Below are 27,489 nucleotides of genomic sequence, written 5' to 3' on the forward strand. Positions count from 1 at the left end.
GAAAAACTATTAAATTTATTATCAAGGAGTCACAACAGGGAAAGCATTCACAAGTAATCTCATTCAAATCAGATCTTAGTTCTCGCTAACTCTAATATTTTTTTCCATCAGAAATGGGAACATGAAGAATTATTTCTTCAAAATTTTACCCGCCCCAACCAAACCCACCCCTTATATTAACTGGTAGGTACCCAACATGAAAAAACCCCAATACGATGCATTACAACACATTATCAAAAAATGACATCCTCTAAACCGGATTTGGTTGATGATGCGGATCTAGAAATGACGTATCCTCGGTACAGTCTTTGCCAGAGTTATCAACAACGACAGTAGAGAAGGGTAGGACTCGGATTCCGTGGGCTCCTTTGGTTTTGGGTTGAACAAACTCAACCGGGGTTTTGTTGATATTGGCAGATCCTAGAGGTCCTGTGGAGTCGGTCTGGGTGAATTTGGTGCTTTGGACTGTTGGACGTGGGTCGTGACTGTCTGAAAGATAGTCACATGTATATCAATCTGCCAATTTTATGTAATTAATTTTCTCCATTAATGTTTTGGCGAAGATCTTTTCACAATATATTTATCTTCTACCCACAAGGGGCGGTCGGGTAGCCTAGTGGTTAAAGCGTTCGCTCGTCACGCCGAAGACCCGGGTTCGATTCCCGACATGGGTACAATGTGTGAGGCCAATTTCTGGTGTCCCCGGCCGTGATATTGCTGGAATATTGCTAATAACTGCGTTAAACCATACTCACTCACTCACTCTACCCACAACTAGTATTGTATTTTAACTGGCCGTTGTTATTTTGGTGTGTCAGTTAGCAAACATAATTTTTTAATAACTCAAGAATGTATGACTCAAATCATATTTAACTGAATATAATTACTGCACATCAATGCTCGTTGTTAAATTTGCCCGGATTTTAAAACAAAATAATAGTTGGTAAGCAAAGATATTTAGTCGGTGAAAGATATGCGTTTTCACGCGGTACTGTTTCGCTATGGTTTTGGGGTCGTTCGGTTATCACAAATGAGTGGAGATATGGTTCCATTACATTTTGAACAAGAAATTTTGATCGTGCTGGCAAAGCTGTATTGGCTCAGGTCTTGTGTAGTCGATGTGTAGTAACCTACCAATCTTCCTGAAGGTCTGAATCCTGATAAAATATCATTGTTACGATGTGAATCTTATGTATTAAGTGTTACACATATCAAAGACAATGTACGTTGTGGTCTCTGAATTCTAGCAGACAACCTTGTGACTAAATTCTGTAACTGGGTACAATGAATTTCAGATATCAAACTTGAAATATTTATTTTGTTTATTTTAAGGGAAGAATGTACGAAGCGCACGTAAAATTAAACATGATCCTACGTATAATCACCAAGAAGGGACACTTTAGAAGATCACGTATCAAAGTCTCAGGTAATATTAATGAGTGTTTTCTTCCTACGTCAAAGTAAAGGCAGTGACAACATTGATGTTTCGGCGTCGTTGGATTCAGTATGTCTTAAGGTATTATTTCTTAATAACAATTCCTTCTAAGAAATTGGAAATATCCTAATATCCCAAAGACCCCCCACACGCTACACCTTTAACATCACATTCCAGCCCCACCTCACCATCCCTTGGTCCTACACCCTCATCACCAATCCCTGGACCTGCCACCGATATCGCGTTGGTCGCATTTCATATTATATCATAGTAATATACACCCGACCGTTATGGCAAAAACGGAGCATCCAATTGATTTGTAGGGGTGGGGGTTAGGACAATCTATTTCTCTCCCAGCTGTCCACCAAACTATATATTTACTGAGCACCGTCAAAGAATCTATTTAGTTTCTCTATTAACACAAAATGGCACTGTGGTTAATTCATCCGTGTACGCGACCCGTGAAGATCCGGGGTAGTATAGGTTTTCAGCAACCCATACTTTCCGTAAAAGGCGACTATGCTTGTTGTAAGAGACGACTAACGGGATCGGATGGTCAGGCTCGCTGACTTGGTTGATGCATGTCATCAATCCCAATTGCGTGGGTCGATGCTATGATGTCAATCACAGGATTGTCTGGTCCAGACTCGAATATTTACAGACCACTGTCATCTAGCTGGAATGTTGCTGAGTGCGGCGTTATACAACAAACACACAAACTCCCGTGTACACTCACCTGACTTGCTTCCCATGAGTTGAGCACGCATCTCCATATCGTCAACACCACCCCGCATCTTCCGAAGTCGACACTGCTGCAACGTGTAGGCGACCAATCCAATTATGATGATCACTTGAAGTGTGACGACACACACCACGACAATGCTATTATTCGTCAAAAACTTCCCGAGACCACCTGAAGCAACGACATATGTAACATACAATGAGATGTTTGTATCGCTTTTTCGATGTTTGAAGCAGGTTCTAAAAGAGAAGCATATCAAGAAGCAACAGAAAAAACGCACGATCACAAACAGCAGTTAAGCACAAGAGCGCTTTATTAAATGATGACCACAAGCACACTTGACAATGGCCACGTGCAGACTTTATTAGGTAATTATCACAAGCACATTTCCCTAAATATCCACAAGCACAGTATACTAAGTAATGCCCAAAGGTTTGTAAAAAAACTGGTTTCTAAAGCCACAGATTCGCCAACTCGCATATTTATCTTCCTAGCTCTTATAAATGAATAACGAATTTCCGTTTCCTCGACGAATTGTAGCGGAAAGATAATCCAAGGGAAAGAGCTGCCTGTAGCTTAATTGTTTCGCCTTTTAAGCGACTTGTGATAGTCTCACCTCGGGCTTGACACTCCTCTCTGTATTTCGACTCAAGGCTCTTCATTGACGCACTGCATATTCGGGCTGGAAAAAGTTAGCACTGTCCCTTTTCATACATGTATAACTTAAACTTCCATGCATCTTGTGGAATTAATAGTATCTTCATATGACATTAATGTCGGTACAAGAACACTCTGTTCCTTCAGCAACTATTGAGTCATTAAGCGATAAACGGTTAGGTGAGGTGAAATGGGGTTTAACGTCCTGTCCAAGATTATTGCACTTATATTGCGACGTGCATGCATGTGCATGCGTATGTGTCTGCTTGTAATAGTCCGGAATGATGCCGATTTATAGTACTTGCCCACTGAGATATCATGCCGCATGAATACCCTACTCATGAATACCCTACTCAGACACAGTATACTGACTCTGAACCGACTAGTCCTTGTTTTAGTCCCTTCATGCCGAGCGCCAGACAGGGTAACAACAAGTACCATCTTTTAACGTCTTTTGGTATGACGCGGCCGGGGACCGAACCCATAACCTCCCGCTCTCCGGGCGGACGCTCTACCACGAGACCACGGAGGCGGTCAGCGATGAAGCAACTATTGCCATGGAACGGTAACAAGAACTTTGAGATAAAATTGTTTTGCTTTCTGTATTCGCTTTGAAAATACAGAACTTTGAAAACAAATGAAAATTAGTGTCGTCGGAATACTAAAACAGATACGATTCTTGAAAAATAATAATTTTATATTGAACTTTATATTATATATACATGTGTATACTTGACTTTTTTTTATTGTACTATCATTATTATGTACATTAGTGGGATATCAAGATTTGATAATGACTTCTCAGTGTGCAAGCCTTGGTTAATACAAACCGTATCATCAATGGACAAATTAATGTCATCAAATGTAAAGCAAATTTTACTTCATCATACACAGTGAAAACCCATTAATGTGGACGTGGGTGTTTGCGAAGACCTGTTGTCATCACTGATTTTCAGTGATCCATTCATATAATTTTCACCACTATTTTCCGTTTTAGCTCAATGGAATCTGTTTCTTTGGAAAAATAGAGACTGATTATTCTCTAGCATTGACGCTATGTATTCCAATTGAAATTGTGCTGATTAAGAAATTACGGAGTATTTTCACTTTGTATACAAATAGCTGACCGAAAGGTAGGTTTATCGGATACTGGTGTCTGAGGTTTCACTGTAGCAGGAAACAGTATAAATCATACCTTCACAGTAACCAAGACAGTCTCTCGGTACTCGGGCTATGTCCTTCTCACACCATTGCTCGATCTCGGTGCACGGACTGCAGGTCCACTGCTTGGGGTCAATACTTCTCCCTTTGTCGCAGTACCGTTCATTGATGGTGCACCTGTCCATCCCACAGGGAAACCGATAGGGTTGGGTGGTGTTGGGAGGAGTTGTCCCAATGGCGCTGCAGACATTTTGGGCGAGGGCAACCAACGCTGTAACAAACAAATGATAGATTAATTTGTCAGCGTCATATGAGAATAATTTTTATTTGACGTTTACACGATATACTGCTTTTCCATTGGACGAGAGGCTGGCCACATGACCGAGAAACTGACGGTCCTGTAAACTTCAAATTAATTTCTTTTTAAAGAATTGACCTACACTTTGTGTGAGTTCATTGGAGTATGAAACTTCATAGAGTGAGGGCCAAACTGTATGATCGTCGGAGCTATGAAGGAAATAAATAAATTCTATGCAAATCCTTAAATGACAGCAACATATAGCGAACTTGAAAACTGTCCCACTAGGGTGGTGGCGGCGGACCATAAGCATTTTGCAGGTGGTATACTCTAGTGGTTAAAGCGCTGGATTGTCACAGGGGAATGCGCAGAAACCATTATTGATGCCCGGGTTCGATTCTCTAGCTGGGTACGTAATATCTAAAGCTCTTTCTTGGTTTTGTGTGCCATAATATGACTGGACTATTGCCATAAGCAGGGAGCATGGGTCTTCTAATGCGCCGCAGTTTGTTGTGCAGAGCTGAGCTGGGTTCGAATCCGCTTCGCCCCAAATATACCCGTCCTCGTGGGTTTCCGAAGTGATAAACGTCTGAGACCTGCATTACGTCTGGTTTATTCTTCTACGCTAGGCTGACTCGCCGTGATATAACTGGAGTACTGTTCACAGTGGCGTTAAACTCAACTCACTCACTATTGCCATACGCGGGTTAAAACGTACCCCACTCACTCACTCCGTGTTGATGATCCTTATGTAAGTATTTAGTTGCAAGTTAGGTCTGCAGGACTTACCTGGTATCCAGATTGATAAGACTTAAAGTTCAACACTGTCAAACATGGTTTGTCGGCACCCGATTCATTTCGAAATGCCTATCAACTGATGCTCTTATTTTGAGTGTGATGCATAAGATTCCATACACGTGAACTGGCATATCCAGAAATATCACTAATATCCTCAAAAAAACAATTTTCTGTAATTTATCTACTTGAAGTGGTTGGGCAGCTTTAATTTTAAAGCGTTAATTCGTCACGCCGAAAACCACGATTCGATTCCAAACAAGTGTAAAAATATTAAGTTCACTCTTGGAGTCACCCTCACGATATGGCTACACTGTTGTACAAAAGTTGTGAAACCCGTGTTCACTTACCTATACGCTATGGAGGTAACCGAAACGCTGACGAGATAACAAACGTCGTTCAATGTAGTTCCGATTGAAAAACCTTCATTCTTAGGTCAGTGTGACCGGTCGCCGGTCTGATTACTGTTGCGCAACATGCATACAAGCCTGTCGGGTTACTTTACAAAAGGTTGCTCCCTCGCGTTGGTACGGGCTACATGCTACGATGTGCTGTCTGAAACCTTACTGGATTCGTGATCTTATTTTATGTCCGAGCTTATTTCGTGTCATGTTGCCAGTGTTGCAGGGTGGGTGTATTTCCTGGCTATCACTGTATGGATTACAGGATGAGAAAATGGAGTAAGCTTTGCAATCAGTTTGTGTCAGTGTGAGTGGTATCGCGGCAACGAGACGAACAGTTTCGACATAACAACAGGTGAGGTGCGTCATTTTGTCAGTGGGAACGGAGATAGCGTTTGTAAAAGCACATTCTGTGTAGCAGCCTTTCTGTGTGTTTTAGAAGGGTGTTTCAATGTTAACTTGGAAATATCCTTGATTCGATAATTATATTTATACTATTATATTAACTGTATACATATATGCTTTTCTCAATGCAGACATATATTTCATAATATTGTAATTGTCTGTGTAGTAATATACATATGGAAGAGTGGTTGTAACAGATGGTTGTTTTAGTGTTTATTGTTTATTGTTTATTGTTGTTTAACATAATGATTATTTTTACGAGAATTGACGGTTAGATATATTAGTGTTAGCCACTTGTCTGAATCATAAATTAAAACTTGAAAACATGAATAGTATCTGAATTTACCCAAGCATCCATATCCTAGACACTAATATAAACTGATTGAATTAAACAGAGGTCAAAGAAATAATATGATATAAAAGTACGACCAAGATTTGTTTTGAGGACACAAATGTCACCTCTCCAAGTATTTTAGGGAGTAAATAAGGTTAAGTTATTTATGATGGAATCTCAGATACAAGGGTGAATCAACTAAACAGACTTAAATTCGCCATGTCCTGAAAAAACTTTGAAATAAGGACAAGAAGCTGATCTGAAGTGGATTTACATTCTAGCAGCGTGATAAGAGGTACAGTTGAAGTATGGAGTTACAAAAGTGTATTTTCAGTAGAACAATATCACACTGTCATTACAGCTGAATCAGGTAAAATCACGAATTTGTGCAAACCTTTGTGAAATATTATTTCCAGGTTTGTTCTTCATCGTGATTATTTGACACAACCTAGATCATTTTCTTAATGTTTATAATCTTTGGCTATTAAAAGCACATTCATTTTAAACATGTCAGATTTAGTTTAATAATATTTATGAATCAGTCGTTTCCTCTCTGTTTTAATTGAGTGACAGATAAACAAATAGTGAAATTCATCTCCTTACATAATTGGCAGAGTTTGGACTTTCTGTCGGTTAGTGGTATTTTCTGCCTGTGTCAATTGGTAAATGGCTGTTCCAAACTTAAGTAAAATTCTCCACACGCATTAATCTGTATTAATTAAAAGGTTTTTAAAATTCAAACAGTCGTTTATTACAATTCTATAGATGGATTCTTTGGAAGATGTGTATCTTGAAGCTATCCAGGAGTCCACGTTGCTATCATTTTGTTTATCCTCAACTATATTTTACGATATTCTTGACTTTGACAATTTTGTGATATCTATATGTTAATAAGGCCAATTTCCTAAAAAAAATCGTTTCATACAAGTTATCCATTTATGCTCACATGTTCCCATTGAACTATCATTAAAAAAATATTTATACAATATGTTTTGGTTAGAGAGATGAGATCTTCCAAGTTTCCCATTTATCATACAATTTGGAGTACTCTTGTTTAATAACGTAAGGTGTTTAAGAACTAAGATGAATAGTTTCTGTGGTAGACAGATTTTCAAATCCACAAATCTCGCTACCCTAAATACTTGGTATCACCACAGCGTCAAAAAGTCGCAGAATAAATCCAATCGACATTCATGATTTCCGCCCTACATACACTATTTAGTATCTTTTTCCACAGATCGTCGTGTGTGGCATTGGCCATGTACATCATGGGATTATTGAACGCTAGCAATGTGCATCACGCCGTTCATACTTGGTGATATCGACACATATTGGGTGATATCGACACACAAACACTCATCAGTAGACTAACATTTATTCTTTGAAATCTTATATTACACAATATCTTTCTTGACTCTAAAAATATAAAAAATTCCTAGAATAAATAGACCTAGACCAAGCTAGAGCTGGTTAGACTAAAATAAATATATTCCACAGTCATGGTGCAGAACTAACTCGTCAGCAAGGTCTCGCTATCTTAACGCACATGTTTCAAAGTGTCCATTTACTATTACCTGGTAAAGACGCCCGTACATATGTGATTTACAAGCACGCAATGACTGTTAGCATACACTTTAGTAAATGGCGTGAGCACACTGTAACCAGAGACCCAGGTTACTGGACTGCCTGTAACAAGCATAACACGGATAGCCATGCGGCAAGACGCTGGGGGATTCCCCAAGGAGGTTTCAGGCATATTTATTATAATAATTAATTATGAGATAAACCCATCCCCATCAGTGTTATAGACAGTTCGGACGATCTCTTTATACATTCAAGCCCCAAGTCTTTACTTTCCTGCGTTTTATTTGGAAATCAAATCCAATCAAAGTTTTTGGTACGTCATATTTATAAAGGGTTTACTATTATTATCCTTGCATGGTTTATTATACATGAATATCATATATCATATATGCAATCATCAAAGCATGATATCATATACAAACACAAGTAATCTGCGGTACTTATTATGATATCGTCAATGTATAGTACATTCATATTCATATCAGAAAATATATCATCAATATACATAATCAGTGAGTGAGGTTTATACATAACATTACGTGTATTGAATACTTTCAATTGTTTATCCAATCATAATATCGTTATTGATTGACATATCTGCATCTGAATAATATATCATTAATACATGGCCACATCAATTCAGTGAGTTTGATAATCATGAATAAGTATATTCTGAATAGTTATATTAATTACACGAATTTGACATGAATTAATATATTTTTTGAATAAATTTCATTGATATAATCGTAGAAACTCAATATGTTGTAAGTATAGTTGTATAATCAACTGGGATATTTAGTGAGTTTAGGCCACTATGATGTTATTGAATGCATAGGTCTTATGACATTCAAATATTTGTCTCATTTCGTTATGAAAAGTGATTTAATTAATATTCGCATATAGATTGACCGACAGAAATGTACACAAGAAAACATTATTATCGATTATTAAAGCAATTGAGAATTTACCTAAACAAATTGTCGAATTATATTTCATTATTATCAAGAATCACAAATGCTACTAATATACGCATTGTTCCACACTAACTTGTACTTAGTATGTTAAAACCCATTTCCATTGCCTCTAGCCTGACATACCTGCAAGACAGAGGGTCTTGGTGCACAATATCATCAGGACTTCCTCACAAATGAACATTGTCGTGCATTAGATAAATACTTTGTGTTAGGGAGTGAACACAGATCTCCAGGTTGGGTATTCACCAAGGTGCTTCCCCTTTTCGAATGGTTGACATGACAACGTGTCTCGCAATATACGTAGCAAGATGCAGCTCGTGGGGACTTTTCAATCGGAGTTTCCCTTGGGGAACCACCACATGGGGTTGTTAGAACGCCTGTCTACCTCAGCTCATAAGTGCAATACAGCATTAATTTACGTATTGGTAGAGGATTTAGAATATTAACCCAAAATGTGTCTTGTAACAACTGATGATATGCGACTAATTAAACAGTTTCAAATTAAACATTATAGTCACCCAAGATCAGAGTTATCTCCCTTACACTAGTCCAATGTGAAGAAAATATCTCAGTATGACGACCTTATTGTAGACTAACATTTAGTCGCTGAAATGAACATATTTTACAGAAACAAGTTGTTAAATTGTTTTAATAAAAAGGAGCCCAGAGATTCTCATCATTTTCAGAACTGCAGCAATCTTAACTTGCCCACTATTGCAGACCAGCATGGGTTATATTGGATATATTTGTTTCAGGGTCTGTATGACAGACTTTTCTCATTGGTACATATTAGCCCCAAATCTTTACCTTCCCCGCGTTTTATTTGGAAATCAAATCAAATCAAAGTTTCTGGTTTGTCACATGTATAAATGGTTTAATAATATCATCCTTGCATAGTGTATTATATATAAATATCATATACCGTCAGATGCAATCATCAAAACATGCTATCATGTACAATCACAGGTAATGTGCGGTACGTATTATAATATCATCAGTGTATGATATATTCGTATCAGAAAATATATCATTAATATACATAGCCAATGAGTGAGGTGTATACTTAGCATTACATGTATTGATTATTTTCAATCGTTTATCAAATTATAATACCGTAAATGTATGACATATCTGCATCTGAATATGTATATCATTATTACATTAACTCCTAATATATGCATTTATGCACACTAACTTGTACTTAGTATGTTAAAACCCATTCCCTTGCCTCTAGTCTGACATACCTGCAAGACGGAGGGTCTTGGTGCACAATATCATCAGGACTTCCTCACAAACGAACATTGCCGTGCATCAAATAAATACAAAGATCTCCAGATAGGGTATTCACCAAGGTGCTTCCCCTTTTCGGAATTGTTGGTGACAAGATGCAGCAGCTAATGGGGATTTACAATGGGAGTTTCCCATGGGGAACCACCACATGGGATTGCCTATCTCAGCTCATTATTGCAATAAAGCATTAATTTACATATTGGCAGCGGGTTTAGAATATTAAACCCAACATGTGTATTGTAACCACTAATGACATGCGACTAATTAAACAGTTTGAAAGTAAACATAACAGCCACGTCAGATCAGAGTTGTCTCCCTTACACCAGACATTTTCTAATGTGCAGAAAAGCTAGATCGCAGTTTGTCTTTGCATGTTTTTCATCCTTGAGTTTCCATATACTATCGTCAGAGATCTTACGTATAAACATGTCTTCATTTATCTTTTGTATCGTTCTTTATAGATACCGTATGTATGTTTTCCTTTTCAACTAAGATCTCATCAAATGAACTGTAAATATATATTACATATTCATGAGTGGCACTCGCGAGAGAACATGCTAACCTTTTCAGTTCACGAGATGTGATCAAGACTGTTTTTGAAAAGAAAAATCATATTTTCTATTTGTTTTATATTTTGTTAATGATCTTAGCCTGAAACCTAGTGTCACCGAGCCAGGCTGAAAACAGTTTATAGTGTTCTTTCACTCGACTGAAATATCGATTTGTATATGATTTCGGATAAACACATTATTTTCTAACTAAATACTTAGTGGATGTTTCTATTAACATATGATTATTTTGTACCAGTATATTATGGTTTCCGTACGGATACACATCTTACAGCGCTACACAATTTAACTGAATATATATCTAAAGATCATATTATACCCATTTATATAACATCATTATTTATGGTTCAAACGTTTGCTCGTCACGCCTATTGCCTGGGTTCGATTTCCCACATGGGTACAATTTGTGAAGTCCAGAAATGCACATTATAAAAAACTTCGAATATCTTCGCAAATTTATATTTTTGAAGAAAATTGTCGATTTAATCGTAGCAAGAAACATATCTACTTCTAAAACGTAAATTGTACACTGATAAATCAACAAGTAATTCTGTCTACACACCCACATACCTGCAATAAAAGCGGCAGTGACGTGGATAAGCATCATGGTGGGCTAACAGACGACGACGACTGTCCTGCAGTGGAGACTGTGTTTAGGTGTAGGGACAAAGTGCCTCGGAAACGCCCTAAAAGCATGTACAAGTACGAGGGTGTTCCCCGTTGGGGAAATGCCTAGTATGGTCGTATGAACACCTGACGATCCAGTCCATAATTGCAATCAAACATTAATTTACACTTGGCGATTGATATATGATAAATGGATACACAGAAAATGCGCAACCGCACATGATTTAAAATGAGTTAAATATTTTGAAACATGGTGGTTATAGAAGCCTATATGCAGAGTTATCTCCCTTACACCAAACGCGATATTTCCTCACTGTCATTGTCAATTTGTCTTTGCAAATATAAAAGCCTCTTTTTTAATCTTCCATGTCCCTCCCACGCGCCTGTTATTTATATTCGTACATATTATGTAGTATATTACATAAAAACATATTTACTTTTTATAATATTCTTTGTGCTGTAATGTGGCTTGTGCCCTGCTATATAGCCGCATAAGCCAAATCAATAACTCACCCTATTAACATCACATTGCTTACCTGCAACGAGTGCCGAGATGCAGTATTCCATAACGGTCTGCGGATGACAAAACAGTTTGTATATGACACAGACAGCGAACGTGTGCAAAAGCGTTCCGTGGGTAATTCAGGAAGGGACTTCCCCTTGGGAATATCACCAAGGGAATGTTGCCACCAGTACGCATCGCGGATTGCATTCCGATCTGAGTAGACCGTGGATGGCACACTTTCAAGTGAGATAAATAGACCATACAATAATTTGAGATACCCTTTAATAACTTGAGCAATCTACACATTATCATAATGCATGCAAAAAATGTCTTAATTAAATTATTTATATTATATTTATGTAAGGGACATACGAGGGTAATACTCTATTTATCATATATTGCCATTCTTAAAATAATCGGTGTTTTCATTTCGCTCAATGAAGTAACTTTAGAAACCGCGTGTGAATACAGTGATTGGGTGAACCGCCCCATGTATCATATAGTGCCAGTCCCGTGAAGATCCGCGGCAGTGTAGGTCTTCAGCAACCCATGCTTGCCGTAAAAGGCGACCATGCTTGTCGTAAGAGGCGACTAACGGGATCGGGTGGTCAGGCTCGCTGACTTGGTTGATGCATGTCGTCGTATCCAAATTGTGTAGATCGATGCTTATGATGTCAATCACTGGATTGTCGGGTTCAGACACGATTATTTACAGACCGGCGTCATATAGCTGGAATATTGTTGAGTGTGGCGTTAAACAACAAACAAACAAAACATAGTGCCAAATGATTTGCGGCCATATTTGTCTGCCCGTTAATCTTATGGAAACATTTGTCAAAAGTTTATTGATCAAGCAGACATTGCATATATATATATATATTTCGGGATGAGGAAGGGGTCCGCGGGATAGAAGATCAGAGAATAGATTTCTATTTCCATGTGCCTCTCGTAGTCGCTGACTTATGATAATATATCACAATACATTGGACGTATAATACCCTGGATAATCGAGGATGTCGTCGTCACGAAGGACCACCTGAAGTCACTTCCTCAACCCATGGTTGGTACATTCCACCAACCTCCTTATCCGCAGATTTGACATCATGCACTGGATACTTGGGCGACAAACTGTGAGAAGCCTTGAGATTACATGACGTCGTACACACCTTTGTGACGTCATCCGGACGTGTTGTTTATCACCCTATATAATTTATCTACGCGATATATCGGAAAGAGCAATGAACAATGAAGACTGAAGTGTGGCTTATTTCACGATAAAACATTGTTTTATCATGACGTCATTTCTTGAGATTCGAACATGCGCTCGCAACTTGATGACGTCTTTTATAGGGCGGAAGAGATATGACAATCGGTTTTGGGAGAAAAGGTACAGGTAATTGACTCGAGGATTGTGAGAATATTCGCCCGTCATGGTTTATTCTCCCTGCAGTTCACTCCAATATGATCCATCTTAATGACGGCTGTCTGACATCATGAGCATCGATCCACGCAATTGGGATCGATGCCTTGCATCAACCAAGTCAGCGAGCCTGACCCGATCCCGTCAGTCGCCTCTTACGTCAAGCATAGTCGCCTTTTACGGCAAGCATGGGTTGCTGAAGACCTATTCTACCCCGGATGTTCACGGGTAGTAATGTTTCCGATAACTAACTAAATATATATGGTGATAATTAAGACAACAAACCTTTATGGAAAACAACTTCTTTATTGTTAGTAACGACTTTTCCGGGCTATCTCTTGCCCCTTCATCAGGTGAATGACATCATGTAATAATGGTTATTTTCCTTATCTAATGAGCTGTTCAGTCAGCAGTTCAATGGCAGCTGGATATGTCAGCTTGATATGTTAACACTATATACATGTTTGACGTGGTGACGTCACGCCGGTGTTCTACTTCATAGGTGAGGTGAAATGGGGTTAACATCGCGTGCAGAATTATTGCACTTATAATATAGCGACATGATTGGGCTGCTTGTACTAGTCCGGACTGATGCCGATTTATAGTGCTAGCCCACTGAGATACCATGCCGCAGTTTAACATGAATACCCCACTCAGACACAGTATATACTGACTCCGAGCCGACCAGACAGGGTAAAAACAAGTGCCATCTTTTAACGTCTTTTGGTATGACGCGGCCAGGGATCCAACCCCGGTCCTTCCCCTCTCCGGGCGGACGCTCTACCACTAGACCACGGAGGCGTTCTTCTACCTCAGAGTGTAGATATATAAAATATGAACGCCAGAGAATAACCAGTCTCGATTATCCGACGAAACAGATTCCATTGGGCGTAAAAGGCAAAATATTGGTGACAAAATATGAGTGGAGCAGTGAAAATTAGTGATGACGTCAAGTGCTCGCGAAAAGGGTAGGATGTTCTGGGTTATTATAAAAATATCTCTAGCATGAATGCTATCGTGTACATCCCACTTTTGCATCTGCTGAAACAACAGTTTGGGTTGAAAAAATGTTACCCTATATTATAATAGCAGCCGTCTTCATCAGTACACGTCTCTGCGGCTTGTCCTCTGTCGAGGTCATTGTTGTACACAAGCTGATCGGACCCGAGATTACAGTATATCTCGGCACTGGTGTCAGTAATCCCGGGCATGTTTGATGGTGCCTTGGCTATCATGGCATTACCATTCTCGGTGCCACCAACAGAATCGCCAACCTGGGTATCTGTATCGTGTCTTGAGTCAGCAAGATCTCCTTCGTCTTCCTGTGGTTGTGGTGATTCTCCTGCATGGTCGTACACGTCATCGCCCCTACGAACTGCACCCTTGTCTCCTGCATGGTCGTACACGTCATCGCCCCTACGAACTGCACCCTTGTCTCCTGCATGGTCGTACACGTCATCGCCCCTACGAACTGCACCCTTGTCTCCTGCATGGTCGTACACCTCATCGCCCCTACAAACTGCACCCTTGTCTCCTGCATGGTCGTACACGTCATCGCCCCTACAAACTGCACCCTTGTCTTCTGCATGGTCGTACACGTCATCGCCCCTACGAACTGCACCCTTGTCTCCTGCATGGTCGTACACGTCATCTCCCCTACGAAGTGCACCCTTGTCTCCTGTATGGTCGTACACGTCATCGCCCCTACAAACTGCACCCTTGTCTCCTGCATGGTCGCACACGTCATCGCCCCTACGAACTGCACCGTTGTCTCCTGCATGGTCGTACACGTCATCGCCCCTACGAACTGCACCGTTGTCTCCTGCATGGTCGTACGTTTCATCCCGAATAGTCTGGTTCTTCAGCACATGATCGTAAGCACCACGCTCGTCATGGTGTGAAGCGGGATCACTGTGACCCAGTCTGTTATAGTGAGCAGCGCCCCCCGGATCACTGGATACTGTATTGCCTTCACCCGTCTTACGGCATAACTCGTCTCCATTTGAACACCCATGCTTGTTCTGGCCAAGCAGATCGTATTCGTCATCATCACAGTTTCTATTTGCCGTTGAAGGTCCTTGCCCATTTTGAACATGCATCGTGCTTAGGTAGAGGTCGTTATCCATGGCTACGAGACGGAGACTGTTAGACCTTCGAGCATGTGACGTTGAAGAAAAGCAACCCTTTTTCTGCCTAAAAGTAAAACAATCAATACTCAGTTCAAAGTCTCTTTACTTTTGTAATGGGTTCTGGTTGTTCAAACTTAATATTGAACCATGTGTTTAGTAACGATGTTAAAGTTATTTCATGGTGCATGTAGAGACGTCTTGGCAAAACTAAACCGGTGGTTGATAGCACGAACAGCGATCCACTCCTTTGGATCATGTCGCAATAGGCCCCACATTGAAATCACATTATCAGGAGATTAATATCAGCATAATATATATACATAATACAGATGTTAAGTGAGTTGAAATGGGGTTTAACGTCGCGTTCAAGATTATTGCACTTATATAGCGATATGCATGCATGTGTGTGTGTGTGTGTGTGTGTGTGTGTGTGTGTGTGTGTGTGTTTGCAAGCCTGCACTAATACCGGTTTTAAAGTGCTAGTCCACTGAGATACCCTTCTGCATTACATGGATACCCCACTCAGACACAATATACTGACTCCGAGCCGACCAGTCCTTCTTTTAGCCCCGAGCTATTGCCTAGCGCCAGACAGGGTAAGAACAAGTACCATCTTTTAATGTTTTTTTATATACGACGCGGCCGAGGATCGAGCCATTGACCTTCCGGTCTCCGAGCAGACGCTCTATTTACTAGACCACGGTCACCCGTTATAGAGGAAATCTTGACTTACTTGTACATAACAAGCAGTAGGGTTAGAACGATGGCTCCAATGACGACACCCAGAACCGACAGGCCACAGTACAAACCTGAAACCATGACCGTGCTATTGCTACGACAGTTAATTACAGACAGTTAATTACAAAATAAAGAATTTACACTACAATGAATCGAGTGGGTGAATTTGGTTTAACGTCGCTTTGAACGATATTTCAGTTATATCAGCTTCATGTTGGTTGGAACGCCCGACATGCAGATCTTAGATGTTTACTGCCTAGGTGAAATCCACAAGTATGTGTATGGTGTTGACAACCCAACACTGAGAAAAAAGGCTGCTGAATTCTACTAACTTTATTAGTAACAACGACCAGAAGGTTACTATCCAATTTACTATCATGCCTGGTAGATTGCAAGCGACAGCGGTGGCGAGAAGGGCTATCATATTTCAGTTTCACCGTCAAGACCACGTGACACTCCTCACTTCCGTCTTGGTCAGTGTCCCGCTCGCCATTTTGAGGACACAAGGAGATGATTATGAGGCAGAGCGTCAGCTATATATGATTGGCTTGGTAACATTGTTAATGTTTGCTTTTCATGACTTTATTGCATGTACTCAGTGAGAAGGGAAGTTAGTTAAGTTTGCAAGTGTAAAACAAGACTTGTATATTTTATTTACCTGTCAATTACTTTTTGCCCTGCTGTGCAACTAAACTTAAACATGTCTAACATATAGTCGCGATTGTATGGCAGTACTTTTCACCGGCAATGCAACGTCCTTTCCGTTCAAATGATTATCCCATTGAAGCGAGAGACAGACGATGTTTTTGACGTAACTGTCGTTCAAATCAATCAACTTTTTTTCACTTCAGGTCAAGACATGACATAAGAGTGAGTGAGTGAGTGAGTGTGTTGGGTTTTACGCCGCTTTTAACAGTATTCCAGTTATATCACGGCGTGTCAGCTTAATGTGGGAGGAAAGCCCGAAGTGATGCAGGTCTCAGACGTTTAACACTTCGGTGAAACCCACGAGCAGGGGTATGGTGCTGACAAACCTAGAAACATAATCCGGGCGAACCGGGATTCGAACCCACAATCATAGGTTTCTGGCGTGCCCAAGGGACGCAACTCTGCACAGCGAATCGCGGCGCCTTAGACGACTACCACCCGTGCCCCCCACATGACATAAGAAGGTAAAGTTAACAGAACAATATGTCTCTGGACATGACCCATAATGGTGTTGGCATTAACTGACTGAATTGTCTGTTAAACACCACTTGGCAATAAATTCTTAGTAAATATACTTTATGCAGCTAGTAAATTAATGAAGAAAGAAACTGTGAAAGCTCGGTAGTAATCTCATCTCACTGATCAGTAAAATTATACTAGTCGCCGATAGGCCACCTATACCAGTCTAATTATCATATATTTACTAACTGGTTAGTATAATCTCCAGACATGATGTGTGGACAGTGAACTTCACTATTTCTGCCAGTGAAGCACACTAATCAGATATCGAATTCGAACCCACGATCATAGGTTTCTGGCACGCTTAGGGGACTTAACTCTGCACGGTGAATTGCGACGCTTTTGACGACATTCTCCGCGTAACGACAAAAATATTTTAGACACAAATTTTGTTAGTACACAAACTAAAAACTAGAGGTGGGGCGGGATTTGCTAGACTATCACCCTCTCTCTCTCTCTCTCTCTCTCTCTCTCTCTCTCTCTCTCTCTCTCTCTCTCTCTCTCTCTCTCTCTCACCCCGATTATGTTTCTAGGTTTGTCAGCACCATACCCGTGCTCGTGGGTTTCACCAAAGTGGTAAACGTCTGAGACCTGCATCACTTCGGGCTTTCCTCGCACATTAAGCTGTGATATAACTGGAATAATGTTAAAAGCGACGTTAAACCAAACTCTCTCTCTCTCTCTCTCTCTCTCTCTCTCTCTCTCTCTCTCTAAATCATACCTATATTGATATAGCTTTGGTCGTTTTCACTTGATAACGGTTCTTCCGGTTGTTTGACGGCAGCTCTGGTGAAGGCTGTCTGACTGGTAAGTGCGGACATGGTTGTAGGTGTCGAGGTTCCTGTGTCGATGGACTTCAAAGAGGTGTGTGGACCAGATGACGTAGTGGACGCTGATGTTGTCGACTCGGGATGGACTGTTAACGTTATTATTCATTTATCAATACAGCGTGACTTTACAATGAATTGCTATCATTATGAATAAGACCATTATTGCTGAAGGTATTACTGTTATAAAACAAATGTTCTATATTTTCATTTATTGACTTTTGAAATGTTAGAATTACAATTTGACTTAACGGCTAAATTTGTTTAACAAAGTGGTAATCAAAATCTCTCACCCGATTCACATATAGTTGGTAATTTAGAGGAACAATCCTCCCACCTAAAGAGTGAGGTCCCGGTTGTAGCGAGACATCCTTGGTTTACGGGTTGACCTGTTGCACTGCAAAGCACGTCGCTTCCTGAAATAATTTGCATTTAAAGTAATCATTCTAATAAGTTGTTAGTTTCATCATTCTGATAATTTAAAAATAAATATTTCAAAACGACATAGTGGAAAATGAACATATGACTCCGTGGGGCCTAAATAGGTCGCCAGTATCCCATGTCTCGACAAAGTAGGAATCGGTCAGTTATATCGTTGCTCATAATTTCAGTCTCTGGCCTCCTGGTCTGGTCACTTGCAGACCCCGTGATATAGCTGAAGTATCAATGACTCCCGCGTCAAAATAACAAACAACCCTTAGTATATGACAAGAAAAGCAATAATTATATGTCTGTGTCACCCCGTCCTAGAGAGCTACGATCCTTGACCCCATTTCAATAAGACACCGTAGGGCCACGATTGTCGTAACCATAGAATCCATTGTCTTACGGTAGTGGTACGTTAGCCCTACGACCTCTTTGTGAAGGGTTTGACAAAACGACCTTAATGTTTACAAGCATGATGAACTGGGGTCCTATTCTGACCGGCAATCCCCACGATGCCAAAAATAAAAAAATAAAAAAATAAAAAATATATATATAATTCATTTGCCAGCATAATTACGGCTCAAAGCCCCATTGAATAGTGTATGCCATGGAGTTGCGTTAATCTATGAGGAACACATTTTGCGTTTCTACGACTTTTGAATAAATTATTTTTCCTTCCTGTGGTTGAAAAGCAGAACCCTGTGGGGGCGCAGGTTATAGAATGTGTCCCCAGCACCCCATTGCTGGTCGTTAGAGGCGACTGAATTGGGAAACCGATGGTATTCCAAATTAAAACATAGCAACATATGCTGTCGTAAGAAGCGACTTAAGGACCCCGACGGCGTGGCTCAATCATATCAATCACTGGATTGTCTGCTCCAGGCTCGAGTATTTTTGGAACGACGCGACAACCGCTACTGACAGGGTGTGGGAATATGTGTCATACACCTAAAGCCACTGTGCAGGAGAACAAGTTTTGTTCTTTATATGTCATTCGCAAAACGAATAACATAACAGTTCGTTTTCCAGCATTCGTTTTTTCAAATGAATACAAACAGGTTTAAACTGAACATGATGTTGCTTCGACATGGATCCTCTGTCTCAATATTGATCAGAGGGTAAGTTTATGAAGGAGGAAAACATTGCAAGGACGTGAAGTGTTTTCAATTTGTCGATATTTGGTGCGCTTTGAGGGGAAAGCTTCCATATGACAAACAAACGAGTTTCAACTGTGATTGCCGAGTCCGGATGCATTTAATTCCTCAACCTACCGTTCAACCATTTCTTCACGTAGACTCTTCTTAATCCAATCCAGTAGGTGTACTTGTCCTTACTCAAAAAGCTATGCACCATTGCACCTTTAAGGTCACCTTCATTGACACTGGTCACCTTCACCAGGTTACACATACGGCCTGCATCTCCCCACGTCTTGAGAGTATGAAGAACACATATGCCCCCGATGCATCTATCATGACTGTCTGTTGACCTGTAAACTAAAATGGTTCAGCGCTTAGAATTATGCCTACAAGCATTATATACCATTATATTATATACCCGTGCTGGTAAATTGCAATATGTTTTTATCGTAATGGAGACATAGGTAATGTAATATTTATGAGTTAGTTGGGTATACAAGACTTAAACGGAATTGTTACATTTTATCAAAGTGGCGAGTAGCGTTTTACGCCGTCTTTAGCACTATTCCACGTCAATATCACGGCGACCGACACCTGAAATTGGTGTCACGCCCACACCGGAAATTGATTTTTGTTTGTTTGTTTTTTAACGCCGCACTCGGGAATATTCCAGCTATATGATAGCGGGCTGTAAATAATCGAGTCTGGTCCAGACAAATCAGTGATTAACACCCTGGGCATCGATCCACGCAATTGGGATACAATGACATGCATCATCCGAGTCAGCGAACATGACCACCCGATCCAGTAAGTCGCCTTTTACGGCAAGTATGGTTTACTGAAGACCTATTCTGACCCGGATCTTCACGGGTACACGGGGAATTGAACCTGAGTCCTCCGCGTGGCGAGCGAAAACTTTAACCAAAAGGGTACCCTATCGCTCCATATATAAGTGGTACTTACATGCATTTACTGTTCCATTTTGACAAGCAGCGGATCTTAAGTGATTGCAGCTTGATGAATAATACGCGATATTACCGTAAGGTAAGGTTGTGATTTCTGCATACACACACGCATCTCCATCCCCTGGAGTGATTTTGACTTTGACTGAAAATTAGAGACACGGCACACACTTTCAGATTAGCCCTTCCCGTAATAGAATATATCATGACTCCACACATGTATTCAAAGTGAATGGAAGTGAAAGAGATATCGAATTCTATATTTGCAATGTCAAGGTATGTGTTAGCTCTACCTCCACTCTTGTACACAGATACGCCATTCTGGTTTCCACATCCCTCGTCATAGTGTCCTGGACAGCGGACTTCTGTTTTGTTATGCTTCTCCTGCATCTGGTGTGAGAAGTCACAGTAGCACGTCTCGCCCTTCAAGTATAGGTACATCCCTTTCATACATTTTCCCCATTCAAGGTGATAAAGAATTGACTTTCACGTGCTCGAAAGCTCCATCGTTCGTTCATACAGTTTGGCACTCACTCACTTGAGGTCCATACTCAACTCTACTATTACCGTGCTTGGTTATCAGTGGTCAAAATAAAACTAAAATCAGGTATCTAATTCAATTCCATACTTCAAAATATCCATGCTCTTCCACACAAACAGCATGCGTACGGAACATCGATCTATCGATATCCTAAGCTTCTATGCATATAGTAATGGCTGCCGATAACATTGTAATACTGGTGAAATAGATGGTGAACTACATTTTCTGTTTAGCCGCCCTGCTTTTAATGAGTGAGTTGGGTTTAACGCCGCTTTTAACAGTATTCCAGTTATATCCCGGCGTATCAGCTTAATGTGGGAGGAAAGCCCGAAGTGATGCAGGTCTCAGACGTTTACCACTTCGGAGAAACCCACGAGCACAGGCATGGTGCTGACAAACCTAGAAACATAACGGGCGCGAACCGGGATTCGAACCCACAATCATAGGTTGCCAAAGAGATGCAACTCTGCACAGCGAATCGCGGCGCCACCCGTGCCGATCCACCCCCTGCATTTAATGATTTACGAAATAATCATTTATTTTTTTTACAAACTGAATATGAAAATGAACGTATTCACACTAATTAGAGGAACACAAGAAATATAACATGGTTGAAGAAGCTTGTAAAATTTATCAAGAAAAGTTTATATTCTGAACAATAATAGTATGCAACCTTTGTCTCTTGACACAATGTAAATTTGGGGCGGTGGTGTTGCCTAGTGGTTAAATCGTTTGCTCGTCACGCCGACGACCCGGGTTCGATTCCCCACATGGGTACAATGTGTGAAGCCCATTTCTGGTGCCCCCCGCCGTGATATTGCTGGAATATTACTAAAAGCGGCGTAAAACCATACTCAATTAATCAATCACAATGCAAATCTACCTTTAATATGTATATGTACTTGGACCTCTGGCCTTAATTTATTGTGAATAAACCAATACAATGGCTGCCAATAACCCATTAGAACTGCAAACGTTCGATATCAGTACAACAGCATTACAAACATGATGAAATCTATTTCAGAACGCGCGCACGCACGCACACACACACACGTACATAAACACACACAAATAAATCACACACGAATCACTGCACTGAGTCAGAGCCACACCATATTTGGTCACAAACATTACATGTCTCTCAGACTGCTTGTGGTACTGGTCATCATTGATCAGTTGGCCGACAATTCAGAGGTGATTATAAAGATGTGTCGAATAGCTATTGAAGTCACTTAGCAGACTGCAGTATGATTTCACTGACAGTATATAGGCACGGCTCGAGTCGACAATTTGGGTGTGCATTGCTTCATTTTGTACACTAGGAGCGAGGATAGTTGATCACGTACATGCAGTCGAACTCTTTGAATCACTGTTTGTGAAAACGCTGTGCTCAAAGTATTTAAAACATCAAATGACCGCTTCTGTATTTATTCGTGCAAGGGAATCCACAGAGTTTTCCCCAGGTAAAGCGGAAGTCGTCCGTCAGTGTCTCGTAGAAAATGCTTTCAAAATGTGTCGTGTATAAGATTTAGAACATCTGCTTCGAGGCCATGTGGAAAAGCTGTATATCGTGTGAACTTCACATTGAATCTTATTGCTGTATAAGTATAAAATACTGCACTCGTTATCGTCGCACTTTCTGTGTTTTCTGATCGAGCGAAAGACACACACGGATGTTGATGAGTTTCGTATACACTCTCCAAAAAAAGAAACGCACAGGTAGATTTTTAGTAAATTTATGGTACCTAATAAAGTCGATGTATTTAATTTAATGTCACATAAGGCCACAAAGTGGTGATGAACTCAATATGTCGTGTGACCACCCCGGGCAGCATATCACGGCTCTGCATCTCCTCGGCACTGACTGGATAAGTGTACGAATTCTGTCCTGCGGAATTCTGCGCCATTCTGCTTGTAACGCGTTGGCCAGTTGTGGGAGTGTCTGCGGCGTGTTCTGACGTACACGTCGATCGACTTCATCCTAGAGATGTTCGATTGGGTTGAGATCTGGAGATCTCGACGGCAAGGCAAATCATTGATATTGGTATTATGAAGGTTGTCTACCGTGACACGAGCTTTGTGCGGTGGAGTGTAGTCCTGTTGAAACAGCTCCCTCTGGCGGTCAATAATTCGAAGAAGGTGAGGTTGAAGAATTTGATTCATGTCGCGATTTGCTGTCAAATTTCCCTGAACCAAAACCAAGTCAGATCTCGTGGTGTAGGATATGGCCCCCCACACCATGACACTACCGCCACCGAAATTGTCGAATTCACATAATGTGCGGCAAAACGCCCATTTCGACGACGATAAACACGCTGTCTTCCATCTCGCCGTTGAAGAAGAAATCGTGATTCATCCCAAGCCACACTCGTCTCCAGTTTCTCAAATTCCAAGGCTGTAAGGTATGGCACCAACGCAAGCGTCGCTGTCAATCGGTCTGTTGCAAAACACGGACGATAACTGGTCTTCTGGGTCGGATTCCAGTCTCGCGAAGATGGTTCCTGACAGTCTGGTCGGATATCCTCCTCAATCTAGGGATGCGTCCTGCAGTCTCCGTAACTGTGGCTTTGCGATGACGTAGGTGGAACAGTCGAATGTAGCGATCCTATGCAGGGGTGGTAACTCTTGGTCGGCCGGTTGTCGGACGGTTTGCAGTGGAATTGAACTCTGTGTCACAAAGGCGGCAAATTCTGCTGTGGCGGACGTTGAAGTGACTTGCAACAGAAGACAGCGATTCTCCTCTTTGGATACGTCCAATGGCGGTGTTCCGATCGGCAGCGCTGAGTCTCGGCATTTTCGAACTTGAAATATGTTGAAAACTGAATGACAAATTATCGGTTTATGCTTGCCTTTTTATAGCCATTACCACGAGTTACGAATGCCAGAACTTTCACGTGCACTTCGCTTTACTGTTTTTATTCCACGACATTTTTTAACAAGTGTGAAAACAATGCCGTTTAAGACATGGCAAATCGACAATGGCCGCGTTTCGACGCACCGTTTGTCGAATATCAGGGCACCAACATTTTCCAATAACATATATCCAAATTATATACCGGATTTTTTGTGTAGTCAGGTTCAATGAACTTCATACTTCCTTCGTTTCTTTTTTTGAAGAGTGTACATGTAAACTCAGGAGTATCTTGTCCATTACCCACGTTAAAATGTAAAGGATAACATTTTCGGTCGTTTAACAGAAAAATCCGAAAATGATTGCAAATCCGAAAATGATTGCAAATCCGATTGAGTATGAAATTTAATAGATGCCCAAACAAGGGTATTATTAGGAATAAAGACATTCTTATACGAACCTTTTTAATTCCCAATAAATTATATTTACGATGCGGGCAATAAACTCTTTATCATAATTATAAGGTCATTCTGTAGATAATGATCTAATAACACATAACAGAGTTAAATCTTACCCTCAGTCCAAAGGGCCCGTCCCCCCCACACTGTAAATGACACCGGGAGGCGGAGTTACCGTCGATATGATGACCATTAGAGCTTGGCAAGCGTTTTGAACTGTAACCAATGTAGGTGAAGAAAGGGACTCCGTCTGCAATGTAAATAAGTGTACTACAGTCATGAACCTGATTCAAACAGAGTTATTTCTCATCAACCAAGGAAACATGCTTGTTGCACGTTCTTGTTAAGTTCTCATCTAAACAATGTCAACATTCGGTTGAAGGTTTTGCCTTGATGGTATATTTCTTTTAATATTTATCATCAGCTATACTATGAACACACATTCGTAAAAACACAATTTTTGTCAAATTGTATAAAGCCATTGAAGCGCTCCCATGCTTAAAAATAAGGTTATTTCTTTTCGTGCTATTTCGAACAAACAATTACTACATTTTGAGAGCAGTTTCTAAGAAAGGGAAACAAACGTTTCATAGTGTGATCTCGACCTGAGAGCTTGACATCTGGAAATCATGTAGGACAATTTGGTTTAATTTCATGGCACAAAGTCTCAGTCCTTGATCATGTTGATGGTTAAAAAAACACTTTTTCGTATATATTTCAGAAAGTGTCACTTTAATGAATAAAATATTCTACTTGAATAATTCCCCTGAGGAGAATATAAACTGTCAGGCAAAAAAGAGAATACACCTGAACCTGAATTATTTGGTCCAAATAATTACCAACGTTATCAAAACGTTACTTGGCTGAAAACCGCCGAAAATAACGGTATCAAATACATCACCATAACAAGTTCTTGTTTGTTTCATGCTTAGCCACTTTCAAACATGGAAGTATACTTTCCTTTGCCCGGCAGGCTTTATAAATGTAAAGGGAAGTGTCTATGCTGTAAACTGTAAATACAGTTTGATACTCCGCTGATTTCGGTCACTCTGTCTAAATGCATGTCTTTTTTTAAAAAATAAGAGGCCGTCTCTGGTGTCAAGCATGCTGTGGCAACAATTATGAATTTTGTCAAAGGGAAGACTGTAACTTTTCAGAGGCAATTATATGTGTAAGATGTTCAAACATGATTCTGATAAATATGCCCAAATGTTTTGGAAACAAATTCCGTACCTGCCCATTTCCATGTTGAATATTCAATTGCCCCTATCCAGTAGTATTGACCTGAGGTCATGTTCTGTCTTATGGGGTCAGGTAATACGCTAGACTTGGGGATGAAGACTCTTCCCCCTTCACACCCTCCTCGCGCAGCCTCCCACCAGCTACTTTCTGTTGTAGTAGTGTGATACCTGACCGTGGCATCCGTCGCAGGGCTGCCATCCTCGTACCAATGGGCTGAAATAACCAGAGTTAGAGAGTGAGTGAGTAAATGGTGCCAGTCTGCAACATCCCAGGTTATCACGGCGGCAGATGAATAATCGGGTCAAGATGAGGCAAATGAGTGATGACAGCACGAGCAACGATCCGCGCCACTAGAACGCAATGGTTTCTGTCCCATTTGAATCTGACCTTAAGATCGGAATAATCGTAGTAACACTTCCTCACAGATACTCTAGGTCCGTGCTCTGACATGGACTAACGAAATAACATTACATCCGTCATTGTGAGCGCTTAATATCACATTTCACAGGCATCAAAGGCATACGTGTGATCAGTTGATGAGCAAACAGACAACAGGGAATAGACACCATCTCATCACATTACGAGCACTGAGGCTAGATTATATAAATGGCCTCCACAGAATGTTATCTAATGTATACACTCTCCCCATTATTAACTCTAAGTTGTCACGGTATACAAGACTGAACTAAACGAGGGTTCATTTTACTGTTATATTGCTACTGGTACATGTGTTTAAATATGTATAGTGTACAATGGTGATAACTGCTATATTTACCACATTATATCCGGGATAGAATAAGCCCTCAGTAGCCATTCGCTCTAGACTCGAACGTTTGGTCACTCTCCATGACTTGGTCGATTGCGTGTCATCGTACCCAAACGGCGTCGGACGTAACTCATAATATCAACCACTGGCTTGTCTGGTCATTTGTCTTCACACCGCCGTGATGTTTGAGACCCGCGTAAAATAGTATTCAATCACTGTTTGTGAAGGCATTTTTCTCCGATATGATATGACGCATGATCTGACATGCTTCATGGCAATATAATACCAAACGTCAACGCCAAAGAATCTCCAGTCTCGACTGTCTGACGAAACAGATTCCATCGGGCGTAAGGGCAAAATTGCGGTGAAAATAATATGAATGGATCACTGAAAATCAAGTTTCAAGTTCACGTTTAAGTACTTCTGAACTGGTCATCGTATGTGTTCTGCATCATGTTTGTAATCGGAAATTAGTAGCAATTCACTTTGGACAATCATAATCATTTGAATACTTACAAAAGTAATTTGCATCAGCAACACGCCAGACAGAGAGCACGAGGAGCCACGAGGCAGCCACGTTCGCCATCACATTCAACCAGGAAGTACTTCTCAAACGGAAACCAACAGGCAGGATCTGATGACACTGGTCAGGACATGATTCATCCTTGTTGCATCTACTGTTATGTTCACATCCATAAGTACCATGACCCGGGATACCGAGGTGCGGCCTGCTCGTATTGTTCGTTGTGTCTCTTTTTAGTGCAGCTTTCTTATGATTAGAAATTAATTACATGTTACCGCAATTGTGAAACAGCTGAATAAGATTTTACCATGAACATAATTGTTTCATAATTTACTGTTATTGCATTAAGGATATTGTGCACAAAACGAACCAGGTTTTATCACGAATCAAATGTATATAATGAATTTTGTCATGAATAGTGCTTTTATAATGAACTACGTTTTGTTTTGTACCAGGTACTATATTG

General features: G+C 40.6%; 1 protein-coding gene across 3 annotated transcripts; it reads right to left on the reverse strand.

Annotated features, from left to right (window-relative positions):
* Positions 1-27,093, reverse strand: LOC124125488. Of its 3 annotated transcripts, XM_048403837.1 has the most exons (12): positions 27,017-27,093; positions 25,726-25,947; positions 24,609-24,742; positions 20,936-21,065; positions 20,644-20,787; positions 19,816-20,037; positions 18,412-18,534; positions 18,013-18,207; positions 4,030-4,266; positions 2,794-2,859; positions 2,172-2,348; positions 1-489 (listed from the first exon to the last, which is right to left on the reverse strand). In XM_048403837.1, the coding sequence occupies exons 1-12, from the start codon at positions 27,084-27,086 to the stop codon at positions 251-253; spliced, it is 1,959 nt and encodes a 652-aa protein (XP_048259794.1). In that variant the 5' UTR covers positions 27,087-27,093; the 3' UTR covers positions 1-250. The 3 variants fall into 3 exon arrangements, with proteins under 3 accessions (XP_048259794.1, XP_048259792.1, XP_048259793.1); XM_048403835.1 differs by lacking the exons at positions 1-489; positions 2,172-2,348; positions 2,794-2,859; positions 4,030-4,266 and adding exons at positions 13,982-15,390; positions 16,060-16,135; XM_048403836.1 differs by lacking the exons at positions 1-489; positions 2,172-2,348; positions 2,794-2,859; positions 4,030-4,266; positions 27,017-27,093 and adding exons at positions 13,982-15,390; positions 16,060-16,135 and having other exon boundaries at positions 24,668-24,742; positions 25,726-25,861.
* Positions 27,094-27,489: the final 396 nt, after the last annotated feature.

Source organism: Haliotis rufescens, unplaced genomic scaffold (genome assembly GCF_023055435.1).
Source record: "Haliotis rufescens isolate VD_foot unplaced genomic scaffold, xgHalRufe1.0.p SCAF_3, whole genome shotgun sequence".
Taxonomy (NCBI): Eukaryota; Metazoa; Mollusca; class Gastropoda; order Lepetellida; family Haliotidae; genus Haliotis; species Haliotis rufescens.